The sequence below is a fragment of the Trichosurus vulpecula genome, chromosome 5, assembly GCF_011100635.1.
Source record: "Trichosurus vulpecula isolate mTriVul1 chromosome 5, mTriVul1.pri, whole genome shotgun sequence".
Classification (NCBI taxonomy): domain Eukaryota; kingdom Metazoa; phylum Chordata; class Mammalia; order Diprotodontia; family Phalangeridae; genus Trichosurus; species Trichosurus vulpecula.
The window spans coordinates 50,741,596-50,757,561 of record NC_050577.1 but is presented as its reverse complement, the minus strand read 5'-3'; the positions used below and the strand labels follow the sequence as shown (position 1 = coordinate 50,757,561).

General features: G+C 37.8%; 1 protein-coding gene across 1 annotated transcript in view; it reads left to right on the top strand.

The window, feature by feature from the left end:
* Positions 1 to 15,966, top strand: part of CFAP69 (cilia and flagella associated protein 69) — a 71,830-nt gene that overhangs the window by 45,357 nt on the left and 10,507 nt on the right. Inside the window, exons 17-22 of the mRNA XM_036760353.1 lie at positions 664 to 856; positions 4,091 to 4,228; positions 8,018 to 8,094; positions 10,986 to 11,183; positions 12,755 to 12,841; positions 14,265 to 14,369. Coding sequence (XP_036616248.1) covers positions 664 to 856; positions 4,091 to 4,228; positions 8,018 to 8,094; positions 10,986 to 11,183; positions 12,755 to 12,841; positions 14,265 to 14,369 — 798 coding nt within the window. The remainder of the gene's footprint in view (positions 1 to 663; positions 857 to 4,090; positions 4,229 to 8,017; positions 8,095 to 10,985; positions 11,184 to 12,754; positions 12,842 to 14,264; positions 14,370 to 15,966) is intronic.

Here is a 15,966-nt window from a genome sequence, read left to right as displayed (position 1 = left end):
TGTGAGATACACATACATACATATATACACACACATATATAGTATGTATGTGTGTATATTCAGACAGATATATACATATACACACACATATATGCATGTGTGTATATACATATTATATATATTTCAAAGGCAATTTAATTTTCATATTGGCTAGTCGTCTCTTCTCAGTAAGAAAATCTACATAACCTTCTAATTAATAGTGTTAAGTTTTCTAATGAACAGAGTTTTAATAGATAGGTATATTTCAACAATAGTCAAAGTACCCAAGTTTTGCTCCTATGACATTTATCCATAGGATCATTGCATTTAGAAGTAGAAGAGACCTTAGATATCACGTAATGCAACATTTTTATTTTAGAGATGAGAAAATTGAAATCCCAGAAGGTTAAATATCTTGCCCAAAACCACACAAGACTATTCAGAAGTTTCATTTGAATTACAATTTTTTCTCTGCAATTTTTACATGTTCAGAGATATTTCCCATCGCACTGCATGATTTCTTTCCATTTAAACAGAAGATTATCCCAAATATTATTTAATTGGATTCTTCTATCTTTAAGAAAATCATTTAGAAAAAAACATACAGAAACATTTCACTTTGTTTCTAACAACAGTATTTCTTTGAATTTCTTACTTTTTCCTTCTCTCCTTTTCTTGATAAAGTTAAATGAAAAAAACTTCTGTAATCTAATTCTTGGAATAATGGTTGAATTCTGTGACAATCCCAAAACCTCTGTTCATGTCAATACTTGGCGAGGGAAGAAAGACCAGACAGCTGCCAATCTCTTAATTAAGTTGTGGAGAGAAGAAGAAAAATTCTTAGGAGTAAAACGTGATGAAGATGGGAAGATAATTGGTAAATATAAGCATATTTTTAATATTTAATTTTATTTTTTCCCTGATTACATGTTAAAACAATTTTTAACATTTTGAAAAAAGTTTTGAGTTCCAAATTCTATCCCTCTCGCCTTCCCATGCTCCCTCCCTGAGACAGTAAGCAATCAGATACAGGTTATATGTGTACAATCATATAAAACATTTAGTTTTAGTCAGATTAGTCATTTTGTACAAGAAGACTCAAAAGAAAAAAGTGAAAGAAAGTGAAAATAGCATGCTTAAGTCTGTATTCAAATAATATCAGTTCTTTCTCTGGAGGCAGGTAGTTTGCTTTATCATTAGTCCTCTGGGATTGTCTTAGATCATTGTATTGCTGAGAATAGCTAAGTCATTCATAGTTCTTCATCCTACAATATTGCTGTTACTATGTACAACATTCTCTTGGTTCTGTTCACTTCACTATGCATCAGTTCATGTAAGTCTTTCCAGGTTTTTCTGAAATCAGCCTGCTTGTTATTTCTTATAGCACAATCATATTCCATTGCAATCATATACCACAGCTTGTTCAGCCATTCCCCAATTGATGGCCATTCCCTCAATTTCCAATTCTTAGACACCACAAAAAGAGCTGCTGTAAACATTTTTGTACAAATAGGTTCTTTTACCTTTTTTTATGTCTTTGAGATACAAACATAGCAGTGACATTGCTGGATCAAAGGGTATGCACAGTTTTATAGCCATTTGGGCATAGTTTCAAACTGCCCACCAGAATGGTTAAATCAGTTCACAACTCCACCAGCAGTACATTACTGTCCCAGTTTTCCCACATCCCCTCTAACAGCCATCATTTTCCTTTTTTGTCATATTAGCCAATCTGATAGGCGTGAGGTGGTACGTCAGAATTGTTTTAATTTGCGTTTCTCTAATCAGTAGTGATCTAGAGAATTTTTTCATATGGTTATAGATAGCTTTGATTTTGTTGTCTGAAAAATGCCCGTTCATGCCCTTTGGCCATTTATCAACTGGGGAATGACTTGTTAAATACAAGCACATTAATAACAAGTAAACGGATTAAAAGAAAAATGAACAAAATATACACTTTATAAAAGTTCTTCACAAGGTATCAGAAAAGTAAGAAGGAGCTTCATCCTTGTTAAGGATGAGTTAAAAATACAGTATATCTTTTCTGTCGAAGTGTTGACAGAAGCCCCCAGTTATTGGCGAATCACTTGTGTTGGTCCCTCGTGTAGGTATTTGTTTCTTTTGCAAGTTTTCTCCCCCAGACAAGATCATATCACCCTTAGATGGGGTGTTAATCTCAGGACAATTTTCATTCTCCTCATTAAAACAGAATTTTAGAAAAGGCAAGGATCTGAAATGTTAGTCCAACATCGCCCAGCATGTAGATGAGGAAACCAAGAGTAATCATTGTTCTAATTTATGTGTGAGTTTTAAAGTCTGTAAAGTTCTCCTTCCAACAACCCTGTAGATAAGGAATATAAATATTATTACCCTCTATAGGTGAAGAAAGCAACACTCATAGAGCTCCAGCCAGTCAGGATCAGAGACAAGTTCAAACCCCAGGTCTTCTGACTGTGAAGTCCAGTATACTCTCCTCAACACTGCCCTGTTGAATGAAAAGTCATTTTTCTTCTGAGTGTTTCCCCTAAAAATCACGTGGCAAATGTGTAAATGGATCCCCCAGAATCCCCTTTGGTCTAGCTGTCATATGCTCAAGATTTGTATTAGGGCCCCCTGCACAAGATCCTGAGCTGTAGGATAGCAGCCCCAAGGGCTAGTCATCTTGACTCCCGATCTGAACTCATCAGGAGGCTCTAGTCTCCCATGTTTACACTGTGAGAGATCAAGAAAAAGAAAGTACCTTGCATATAGTTGGCACTAAACAGATATTGAATGTAATTGAATGAGAATGATTTTTATTTAACATACAAAAATTTTTATAAGTGAATAAAAACTTCAAAGGAACATGAGAACATCTTAAAACATTTTTTTTCTTTGTAGCTTACTATTCCCTCAGAAGCAAATGTATGTAAAGGTTTGAATCATGCAATGTTGGAGTTGTTAATTTCTTCAGAAGTCATCTTGCGCAAGCCCTACCCCAATTACCAATGACTTCTGCAATATCTCCTCCAATTATTAGAAAGGGTTTTTTTGAGGTTGGAATTTACTCATGTGTAGCTTCCACTCAATGCTCCTAAATCTCTTCTCCAATACCAAGCCAAAGAGGTTTACTCTCTTTCCCTTCATACTTTGAAGATGACTGTCATCTCCTTCCCACCTCTTTTTTTTCCTCTCTAAACATCCCCAGTTCCTTCCATAGATCCCTACCAATAGTTCCTAGTCCTGTATAACTTCAGGACCCCTGGGCCTTCCCACTCACCCAAGACAGAACCTTGTAGATTTCTGGGCCTTTCCATCTGTCCTGCAGTGTTTTGTGTTGTCCACCCTTGAGAACAAGGGATTCTCCAGATTTTTCTTTTTGTATTCCCAGTACTTAGCACAGCATGCTGGGTAAGCACTTGATGGGTATCTTCTCACCTGTCTATCCATTAATTCCTGTAACTATCCAGGTTGTCCCTCCTTGGGTGAATTCACACTTTGCAAAGCAAACTATACTTTGCCCCCATTCCTCAAATACCATAAATCTCAAATTAATAAAGTACAAATTAATGACATGCAATCCTTATAGAGTTCATTAATGATGTCCCACTATACATGTTTATATATATTTTTTCCTAACAAACTTTTTATTCTTATTGTAGTTCTGTCTAAACCCTAATTACTCTGCTTAGTCATCTTTAAATGGAAATCATTTCCCTTTAACAAACTTTGAGTTCCTCCTCTTAAAATGACAAGGTAGTCATCTTTATTAGTGATTATTTTTGAATTACTGAATCATAAAATAATTTTTATTTGTGTTATAGCACATAATAAACAAAAGAAGAGATTGTCATTCTTAACCTTACATTATTTAATAAGTATCAGAATTGGGATAGATAGTTCTATGGAAGTACCCTTTTAAATAAAATAATTTTGAAATCAGTTTCATGTTTTAAAGAATGAAAATTCTCAGATTTTTTCCTGAATAATGAAAAAAAACAAGAATATTGACTTAATTTTTTTTCTTCACGGTATATATTATTAATCTATTAAATACATTTCATTAAAAAGTAGATAATTAATAACTGCAACTCTTTCTCTTGTTTTATTTTCCATGATATTAAACAATTAGATGCAAAGAAACCTCTAACTACTAGTTTTCAAGAAGAACAAAAAGTCATTCCAATGCCTGCCAGCTGTCCGACTACTTCAATCATGGAGGTCTCTGAAAATATCAGAGCAAAAATTTATGCTGTGTTAGGCAAACTAGGTAAGAAGTTAGCCAGACTCATTGAAATGGCCAAGTGGTAAAAGACATTGCATAAGATCGCAAGCCATGGAGCTTATAGCTTGACCCAGTAACTTGTTCTGCCTTTCCCTCTGTCCCCTGCCAATCCCACAGCTACGTAGTTCCCTGGAAGAGTCTCATATTTGTCCGTCATTTGCTCTCGCTTGCCTTCTCCCTCTGTCTGCCTGTCTCTGTCTGTCTGTCTCTTTTTCTCCCTTTTCTATGTCTTCCCCCTTTCCCTCACTCCCTCATTCTCTGTCTCTGTGTGTGTGTCTCTCTCTCTCCCCCCCTCCCTCCCTCTTCCTCTCTCCATTTTCTCTCTCTTCCCCCTTTCCCTCTCTCACCCCCCCACCTCCTATTCACATCCCACCAAGATCTCACCTAACAGTTATGGACCTAGGCCCCTTTAAGTCCCTGTTGGGGTGAATGTAGCCCTTCCAGCTAATTTCCATCTATCCTGATTTGTTACCTCTCCCAATTAGAATTCAAACTCTTTGAAAGCAAGGACTATTTCCCTTTACCCCTAGCACAGTGCTTGGAAAATTTGAAGTTCTTATGAACTGTTTTTCCATCCCATCCCCTTGCATCTAATTGTTCTGTCATCTAGCCCACATCTCTACATCTTTTCCTGATAATAGCATTCAAGATTCTGTCAAATGCTTTGATGATACTATGTAACATTCCTCGCTCTACAAATCTGCCAAATATGTTTAAAAAAAGAAAATTATATTATTCTGTAGAACTGTTTTTTTTTTCAAAATTATACAGATTTTTTTGTGACCACTGCTTCCTTTTCTCGATGTTCATTAACCATCCCTTTAATGAGGCCCATTAGAATTTTGCCAGGAATCAAAATCAGGGTCACCAACATATAGTTTGTGACTCAGTTTTCTCTTCCCTTTTGTGAAACTGAGGATATTTGTCCTTCTCGTCGTGGAGTACATCTCTCTCTCTCTCTCTCTCTCTCTCTCTCTCTCTCTCTCCAGCCTTTCAAAGATCCCCAACAATAGATCAGCAAAGACAAGCGGCCACTTCTTTCAGTATTCTCAGATGCATCTGTACCAAGTGACTTGAATTCATCAAGAGCATTTTGGTTCCCTTTTTCTTTTTCCTGCTTATCTTGGATATCAACTCCATTTTAGCCATTTTGGACCTTGCCGGTCTAAAGATCATTCTCCTAGGTAGAGAAAACAGAAGCAAAGTAAGAGCTGAACTGCTCTGCCTTCCTGCCATCATCAGTTTGTATAATGATTCCATCTACCCAGATCAGCAGGTCATTCCTTAGCTTCTTCCTTTCCTGTGCTAGAAAATACCACCCCACTGCCACCACCACTTTTTTGTTCTCCCTACTTTTCTTCACCAGTTTCAGATAATTATGAGCTTTAACACTTTTGACCCCAAGCTTACAGGACCTCGCCATGCTTATCATTGTTTCCACTATCTCTACATTTTTTTAAACCTACATTTCTGAGTGAGTGGCTCACTTGTGTGGACCATCCACAGTGTTCTCTTTAGACAACTCTTCCTTTTCCTTGTCATCAAAATTGTTTCTCTTTGTGTCTTGGGATTTTCAGTTTTGAGAGCTTGCTGAGCTAACTTTCTCTATAGATTTTTTAACCTATAGAATTCTACGTATCTTTTCTCTGAACTCTTTGAAATCTGCTCTCCAGAAATCTAGGATGCATGCCAAACTCTTCCTGAGTTTCCTTTTCTTCTCTATGACAAACTGGAATGTGTAGTGGTCTCTTCCCCCCAGAGTTACCACTGTCTTCATCCCAGCAATAGTTCCTCCTTGTTGGAAAACCAGATCCAGAATAGAATTCCTCCTTCTTGGTTCCTGAGAGCTGAAACTAATAGTAAGGCCAGTTCAGAAATTATCAGCTGCTTTGCCTATGGTAGCAAGGGAGCTTCGGCAGATGTCCCGAATTTCCCAAACTCTTCATTTAGTTCCTCTTTTTTATTCAGGTGATCTGTATTTTACTCTGAGCACGACACTGTTTCTTGTTCTCCTCCCATTAATCTTCACCACACTCGTCCCCTCTGGTTCCTGACATTCCTCTGAGTGGGCACCTCCTCCTAGCTCAGTGTCCATTCTCTGTGGCACAGGCCTCCAGACATGAGGACCAAGAGACCAGCTAGTCACACATGCCCCTTAGTAAGCAGGCAGAAGACCAGTTGTGGAGGTTGCACTACCCAAGGATTTCTTCTTAACATGGAATACACTACCCTACCACAACTTTGAACTATTTTGCTTCTTTTAAATAAACAGAATACTTTCAAAGTCACATGAGAGGCATGAATTTCATCCCAAGTCTCAAGTCAAATTTGTCCCCTTATGGTAGAATTTCTAATTCATTTTCCTTTTTCAGCCAACAGGATAAGGGAGAAAGGACTCTTCCCTGAGCCTACCTGGGTACACCAGCTACATACAACGTTTCTCTGCCTGCTAGATCTCAAGTTTATTTCCCACATCCTCAGCCACAATTTATTTCTTGTCTTTTCTCCCATTCTCCAGGGTCTATGAAATAGACTCTTTCCCTTCACCTTTGCTTCTCCACCCACGATATTCTAATCCATGGTTTCCTACTATACTTTAACCATCACCCTAAACTTCCTTTCTTTTTATTTTCAGCTGCTATAACAGTTCCTAACCTAGGATCTCACCCACTATCCTTTCTGTTCTCTTGCCCTTCAGCTGCAGAATACTGTTAAGAGAGCTATGCAGGTGTGGCCCACTACAAATTAATACTGCAGTACCTCCCCAACTGGCTCATTGTGACGATCAAATGAGATAATGTACACGTAAATCATCTAGCCAATCTAGCCAGGTTCCATCTTCATCTAACCAAACCATATACAGCCTTCTGTCGTTTTACTGTGCCTCCCCAAATAGATTGTATCCTCCTTGAGGGCAGGGACTCTGCTTTTATTCCACTCACACCCTCAGGAGCCAGCAAGCATTCAATTGAATATGTGAATAAATCAATGATGTACATTTAATTCATTGCATTGAGTTGCAGAAGCTAAACTTGGGCAGCCTTCTTCTGTAGGGAAATTCCTAGAATAGGCCCTACATTCAAGGATCTCCCATTCTATTAGGGAGAATTTTTCAATTCTGAAAAAAAAAATAGTAAGGATTAACTTAGCAATCGGAATAATAGGAAACAGTAGTAACCGTGCCACTGAAAATTCCTTACCGCCTGGGGAGCTCGTTTATCCTGTTTGGAATCACAATCATAGACTAAGTCTATGAACTTAGAGATGGAAGGAACATCAGAGGTCATCTGATCCAACTCCTTCACTTTTCCTATGAAGAAGCTGAGACCCAGAGTGGTTAAGTAAGCACCCCAGGATCACACAGGTATTAAGTTACAAAACAGCTATTCCAGTCTAGCTTTTCTGATCCCAAGGTCAGCACTCCTATTGTCCCTGGACTGACTAATATATTGGTCTACAAAGTCTTTTTTTAACTGGGAAGCTACAGCAAAACCACCACACCCTCTTCCTCTTCTACAATAGCTCAGAAATATTCTCTTATTTTCAAAATTGAGCAGAAGGAAGACTTCTCTCCACAGTTACTATGGAATAAGGACCTGTCAGTAGCTAATCAGCACAGATTCATGGGCAGAAAGCAATCAGTCGCAGAAGTGAGGTGTTAAATTGAGTTGAGGCCAAAAGTGGCTAGCTACCAGCATTCATTTCAGTGAAGTGTGTATTTTCTAATGTCTCTCATGCTGTTAAAGTAATTCCTATTTTATAAACTTCATTTAGATTTTGAAAATCTACCAGGCTTGTCTGCTGAAGATTTTGTCACACTCTGTGTCATACATAGATATCTTGATTTTAAAGTGAGTATCTCCTTAATGATCCTACAATTGATGTGCTGCATAAAAACCAGCACTATAAGAAACCTACTGGTAGCTATGAGTACTAGATGCTGGCAATGTGGGTGCACCATGTAATTATTAGCTTCTATAGAATATTTGATACTGTTATAGAAATATATTTATGCTTATTTACATCCTCTTCACAGGACAACATTAGTTTGTTTTTTTTGGAGGGGGGAAGGCAGGGCAATTGGGGTTAAGTGACTCGGCCAAGGTCACACAGCTAAGTAAGTGTGTCAAGTGTGAGGCCGTATTTGAACTCAGGTCCTCCAGACTCCAGGGCCAGTGCTGTACTCACTGCACCACCTAGCTGGCCTTTAGCTGTCCTCTTAATTCTTTTTCATTCAGATGCAGAGAATTAACATATAAAAAGTCAAATGACAATTATAGATTGGGCTTAAAGTTTTTTTAATTAGTTTTTTTATTGATATGTTGGGCTTTTTACATCACCATAATTTCCTAAAATATTCCTCCCCACCCCTCCCAGAGAGCCATTAGATAAAACAAGCAATATTTTTCATGACAAAAATAAAAGAGGAAGAAGAGGGAACAAATCAACCTAACTGATCAGCACATCAGAGCAGTCTGAATGTTTGCTGTATGTGGCACTTAGGGACCTCCTGCCACCCCTGCTTCCAAGCCAGGCTTGTTATTAGTAATTTTGCAGTGTTCACTTTGGAATTTTTTTTCTGGTGGTTCTTTCTGTTTCTGTGATCCTTGAGTGTATTGTTTTCTTGGTTCTGCTTACGTTATGCTGGATCGGTTCATAGAACTCTTCTGTATTTCTCTGTATTTATCACATTTGTCACTTATACAGCATAGTAATATCTCCTTACATCTATGTGCCACAGTTTGTTTAGCCCTTCTTCTCTAATTGATGGACATCTGTTTCCTATTCTTTGCTATCATAAAAAGTGCTGCTTTGGTATATCTTGGTATACCCATGGGGACTTTCCTGTTTTCAGTGGCCACCCTGGGGTATAAGCCTAGTAATAGAATATTTAGCGGGAGGTAGGTGGTACAGCGGATAGAGCGCCAGGCCTGGAGACGGGAAGACTCATCTTCCTGAGTTGCAATCTGGCCTCAGATGCTTACTAGCCATGTGACCCCGGGCAAGTCGCTTCACCTTGTTAGCCTCAGTTTCTCATCTGTAAAATGAGCTAGAGAAGGAAATGACAAACCGCTCCAATATTCTGCCAAGAAAGCCCCAAATGGGGTGATGAAGAGTCGGACACAACTGAGCCAGAACAAATGGAATATTTAGGTCAAAGGGTTATCTTTTAGTCACTTTATTTTATTTCAATTTCAAATAATTCAATTTCAAATAATTTCCAATTTATTTCTAACATGGCTATTCTGATGGACAACTCTAATAACAAGGCACTATGGTGGCTGTCTTCCCACACCCCCTCCAGCATTGACTATTCCCATCTTTTATCATCTTTGCTAATTTGTAGGGTGTAGGGTGGCCCCTCGGTGTTTGGATTTTGTCGTTGTTATTCAGTTGTTTCAGTCACGTCCAGCTCTTCACGCCCCCATTTGGGGTTTTCTTGGCAGAATATTGGAGCGGTTTGTCATTTCCTTCTCTAGCTCATTTTACAGATGAGGAAACTGAGGCAAACAGGGTTAAATGACTTGCCCAGGGTCACACAGTGTCTGAGGCCGAATTTGAACTCAGGTCTTCCTGACTCCAGGTTTGGCGCTCTATCCACTACACCTGTTTGGCTTCGGAGGAGGAGGGGGGGGGGGGGGAGGAAGAATAGTAGTAGTATGGTTTTGATCAGTAGTGATTTGGGGCATTCTTTCAAGTGGCCGTGAACAGTTCACAGTTCTTCTTTTGAGAACTGTTTGTTCTAATCTTTTGACAAATATATTGGAAAGTGGCTTTTGCTCATGTATATCCCTTAATTGGGTGTTTTTTTTTCTTTTTAATGCTTTTGAACAGTCAGTAGTTGGAATTAAGCCCTAAAAAGTTTTCCACAGTTATACATTCATTACTTTATGAATAGATGAAAATAATGTATTTAATTATCTTGCTGTCGCTTCAGAGCACTAACTAAAGATTTTGCCTTCTTTTCCTTATTTTTTTCCCTTTCTTATTACGTAGGTTTTTTTTTTTTAAGTGAGTACTCCTAAAGTACTAGGATTCTGTTTGGCTCCTGTGAACACTCTCCTTTCCGAAGCAAATCTAAGCAGCACCTTCCCTATCCATTCTCTATCAATTTTAGAAGAATTAAAATTAGATTTCTTTCCTTTCCTGAATTAATGTGATTTTATCTTAATTTAAGTAAATTTTCTAATACTCAACAAGTGCAATGTAAGGGATTTAATCCACTTTAGGAATAATTTACTCTCCTACCTGGTATAAGCACATTTCTCCTTAGCAGAGAAGGAAGCAAGTGCTGAGGACCCTCTAATGATCATTTTAAAAATCTACCTCCATTTAGCCTAGGGTCCAAGTTTCACCTGTGATCTGGGAAGTGGAAACAAGGTAACAGAAGCCAGGCCAAAGGTTGGCTGCTACTACAACTCAGAAAATAGTGGGGGTCATGAACCAGAAGGCAATAGCAGTAAGGTTGGAGTAAGAGTTATGTGACTGTGGTTAAATTGGCTTATTCCCTTGACCCTATGCAAACCATTTAATATGTAGCACCCCCTTCTGTTACAAATAGATTCCTACTAATCTGTAACTGCCATAAAAAGTACCTAACATTCCCAAGAGGTAATAGGAGAAAATTTTACTGAGAATATAGTACTTCTAAGGAATCAATTCCCTAACAAAGACTGGAATCAAATGGGATAAAATGCAACATTTATTTACACTCATCACAAGGCTTAATTTCTTATAAAAGACTGGAGAAATATGGAATGAAATAAATGAAGAACTAAAAGCTGAACGATTCAGACCCATCAGTGCCGATAAACAAACACTGGAAACTATTACAATAGCTTCGGAAAATATTGGGAAAATGGTGGCAACACTGCAGAATGAGATGGTTGAGAGCCAACGAAACCAAGACATGCGCAATGAACAGAAAGCATATATAAAGGTGAGCTAGAGAGGACGCAGGTGAGAGGCCGTGCTCATCTCAAACACGACCTGTCAGTGCAAAGCCGCTTTATTTAAGATGCATAAGAAGCTTCCTTTTTTTTCTTTTTTTTCTAAGCCATCCCTCAGGTTTAACAGTAAAGCTTTGGAGTTAAAAACTCTAATTTCAGTGACTCTGATCAATTTTATTTTCTAATGAAACTGTAACTTAAGCTCTTCAATTTTCCATTTTCTTTGTTTATAACAAAGAAGTAGAATTAATGAGTGCAGTATTACATCAGAACTCAGAGGAGCTCCTGCCTTTCCTAAACCGTAGAGACAGTATTGGAGAATGTACACGACAGGACCTACTGTAAATGAATGAGGGTCCACATTGGCCATGAGGCCACAGATGTTTCTAGAATACTGTCGATACTCCAAACTTCTCTGGATTTGCCTAAGATTCATGTGCTTTGAATTCTTTTATTAACTGCATCAGTACATGACCTGAAAATCATTTTAACTTCATGTGGTTTAACTCTTCTGTAAAATTAAAATAACATTTATTACCAACCAACAGTCCCAGAGATGTAAGAGTTACAGAAATATGTAAAATGCTTTAGCTGCATACTTAAAGAATGCTTTCATTTTAAGACGGAAACTAGTCAAATGGGTCTTCTGTGATTACACCACCACTAGTTTCATGAATTGTCCAGCTGGTGAATCTTTCATTAAGCTCACTGGCTTGGCTTTGCTGTCCTTTAGTTCGATAAATATTGGATGAATGAATGAATTTCCATGCCCCTGAATAGTGGCCATCCAGAGCTGTCTGTAAGGAGTAGAGTATAATAAGGGAATCAGTTGTGTATATAAACAATTATGATACAAATTAAAGGATGTACCCAAAGTGCTATGAGAAACTCAAAAGGAAGTGATGTGGTACACTAGAAAGAGCACGTGATTTGGGCTCAAGAACTAGGTTCAAATCCTGACCCCAACACTTCCTAGCTTGGTGGCCCTCGGAATGGGGATAATAATTGTACTGCATGACTCACAATATTGGGATGAGGAAAGCGCTTGGAAGCCTGAAAGTATTACATAAAAGCGATGAGATTATTGTTATCTCCCTTCAACAAGAATTTATGGAGCACATAGACAGTTGACAGGCTCTGGGAATGTAAAGACCCAAACAGAAGGGAAAAAGTCCATCCTGAGTAATCATATTTGCTTTAGAATCATAGTTGTTATGAAAATAATAATGTCATTTTATATCAATATTCCTTTAATTGGCAATCCCAATAGTGAACTGTTCAAATCTTAGCCTTACAAAAAGCAAAGGATTTTTTTTTCCATAGTAAACTTAATTCTGTCTTTTATGTTGAACTTTATGGTTCCTTTAGCCAGTTTATAAACTGCCTGAAAATTCACTCTGATGGGAAAAAATGACCTCCTTCAAAATCTAGGGCTTTCTAATTAAATACCTCACCATTGATTCAGATATCAAGAGCCATATTCCTTTACCACATAACCGAAATCTTTTAAATAAAAAAGATGCATACATTTTTAATCTTTTAAAAATATTTCTCATTACAGATACACGCCACTCATAAGCAAAAAGACATGGCGAATAAATCTTGGGCAAAATTCTTGACTAGAACATCAAATGCTAAGGCTTTAAAGGTAAGCTTTTGACCGAGTTATACCAGCCTGAGGAGCAATTATATTCATTCAAAGACTAATTAGACTTCAAAAGCCATCTCTGTTCATGCTTCTGGTAGGGTTTTTATATGATAACACTATAGCCAGAACATAACAGGTTTATAACCATGGCTTACAAAGTGTAGTTTTTCTGTTTCACCAGAAAGTTCCATGAGTTCATGGAATGTATTTATCAGAGGGAAATACAAATGGCAGGAGGGGCCCTGAGGGGACCCAAAGGCATGTCATGGTAAAAGCATTAAGTGAGAGGGCATGAGGGATAGAAAGAGTGTATTTCTGCTTCAGCCTTGTCATACTCCTGCATCCATCATCAGTGGGCTGATTATTCTACAAAAAACATTGAGGTGAGGGATAGAGACTAGGGAACAATTCTTCCATATTACCCTGCCTCCCCAACTGTTGGTTAGTTCCGTGATCACAAAAAGGTGTTCGCTGAAATACAGTAAAGGGACCTATGAGAAAAGCTAATCCACTTGCTGTCTAAAACTAGCAAAGCTTTTCTTCACTTTTGCTATCTGAAAACCAAGCACAAGTGGCACAATTCAGACTAATGGCTGATGTTATTTAAGTAAGGGAGGCAGCAACCCCAATTTCAGAAAGGTGCCTTCTTTCTTTTCTTTTACACCTTTTCCATTCAATTTTTGGAGATATATATTCAACGTTGCAAATCTGTCTCCTGCTATGAGATTTCGAGCATTAAATCCCTGCCTTAAAGCAACAGGCCTAGGCCTAGTCCAAATTCTGGCATTTTTTTAAAAAAGGCAACAAGGTAACACAGAGCTACTAGGTGTACCTGGTTTGGGGAACAGCCTTTCCATCCTTAGTTGCAAATCATCCTCAGCTGTTCTTTCAGTTTTGAGAAGCAATCTAGAGGAGTTAGTACTCAGCTCTACAGATCAGTCTTTACCTTCCCGCCACCCCTTTCTCCAGTGAATGTTGAGTTTTAATATGACCACATTAAATTATATTGATTTATTACATTTTAATTAACTTTAGGCAAATCATATAAATGTATGCAAAACAGTGTAAAAATCCACATGAATAGATTTAAATCCAAAACCTCACACAGCCATATTCCGCGAATCAAGCCAGATTCCCCTTGGCCTAGCCTACTCCTTGATTTTCAAGTCAGACATCTTTACAAATGCCATTAACTTTTCCAGATTGCTGCAGACTTATTTAATACACTGAAGATAAAACTTTCCAATAAAATCCTAATGCCTTTAGAAAGTAAATAAAATTTCCAGATGTGCCTAATGAACAGCCAGAGAATAAATTTGACATATATAAAAAATAGTCTTTTTGTCATTCGGAGCACATGCTAAAGTGATTGCTATTGTAAAAATTTGTCTTATTTTCTTTTTTAACTTTTCCATATCTTCAGAAAGCAAAGAAGCTTCAGGAAAAGGCTGTTGAGTCCTCCAGACCCAGAGAATACCCACAGAATACCATAATTCACTCAACGGACATCAAAGGCCTAAATATAACCGTAAGATTTGCTCCCTTAATGCAAGAACCTATTCTCTTACATAAATGTAGGCAAACCAGTTAGCAGTTACTTCTGAACAGTTTTAAAATTTGCTGATGTTTCTCTTTTGGTCTCACAAAGGTCAGATCATCTCTGGAGCACCACCCCAAATTCAAATTACAAGAGTAACTAGTGGTGGTCTCATGGAAGTGGAATCCATCTGTATGACTTTTTTCTTCTATTATAACACACATCTATTAATATCATACTTAGGCCCATGAAAACAAAAAGCAGTTTTGATGATACAGAAGCCAAAGCTTAAATGAGCACATCATCCTAACAATGGTGGTTAGCAGTGCTTTGCCCCAAATAATCCCTTCTCAGGCCATGACGTTTACTTTTGAAAACACAGCTGTCATGTGCTGTGACAATAATAATCTCCGTAGCTTGCACTTGTGTGATGCTTTACATTCACTAGCTGATTTTATCCTCATTTCAATCCCACCTGATGCATCATTCTCATAGCTGCCAAATTGAAATTCCTAAAGCACAGGAGCTCTAGGCCTTCCTTCTTGCCTTTCATATGAAAAACAAGCTCCACTGTTTGGCCTTCATGGCGTTTCACAGAGCCCCAGTCTCCAGAAACCCATTCTAACGCCCTTACTACTGTATGCCTTCATCCAATGTTTCCTATTAGTAATTTTGAGATACTTAAATTTCAGCCGGTCCTTGTAGCCCCAGAATTCAGCAGAGTGTTTATTTAGTGCTTGATGCTCTCTTTTTAATTGCATTTTTAATAATTTCTACCTTAAACCATGCTAGGGTATTTACAAGACTTGTGATTGATTAAAGTACTGAACTAAATACATTTTTTAAAAGACATTTACAAGTATAAGCAGGGAAACATTTAGAAAAATACCCATGTTTATAGGGCAGTAGAAAGTTACAAAGCCAAAGACTTTATGCCTAAAACCTTGTGTACACATTTTAAAACAGGAAAACAATGATGGGAAACTCTTTGCAGCAAAGATAGAACAAAAAACAAATGGGCGAAGCGCTTTAAAGAAGGCCTCAAAAGACCCAGCTCCTCCTCCACAGGATGTTTCTGTGAAACATGTCAACCAGGAAAACTTGACACAGAATCTTCTCACGGATACATCAGAAGCTCAGACCAAAAAGCTAAAAAAAAAGACAACAAAAGATAACCAAATCACAACAAAAAATGTTAAAAGCACTTGAAACCATACCTTGGAATTGAACAGTTCTGTCATAGTTAAAAACAAAAGCTACCGCTGATGAGTGGATCTACAAAGTAATGCCAAGAGCGATGTATGTGTATATATTTAGTATATATGTGTGTGTAGATGTATACATATGTATATACATACATCCATATCTACAGAGAGAGTTCAATATAAGAATCACATAACTGATGCAAGAAAAATCTTCTGTAGTCTAATATCACATGGCAAGAGGTTTAATGGATATAAAACTTTAAGAAGAGTATACTGGAATTAGTCCCAGTAGAGCTTTTGTCTTCCAGGCTTCCACACATCAGCGATTACCCCCAACACTTCAGAGATCTGTGGTTTCATTATTATGGGTTCTCCTTCCACCA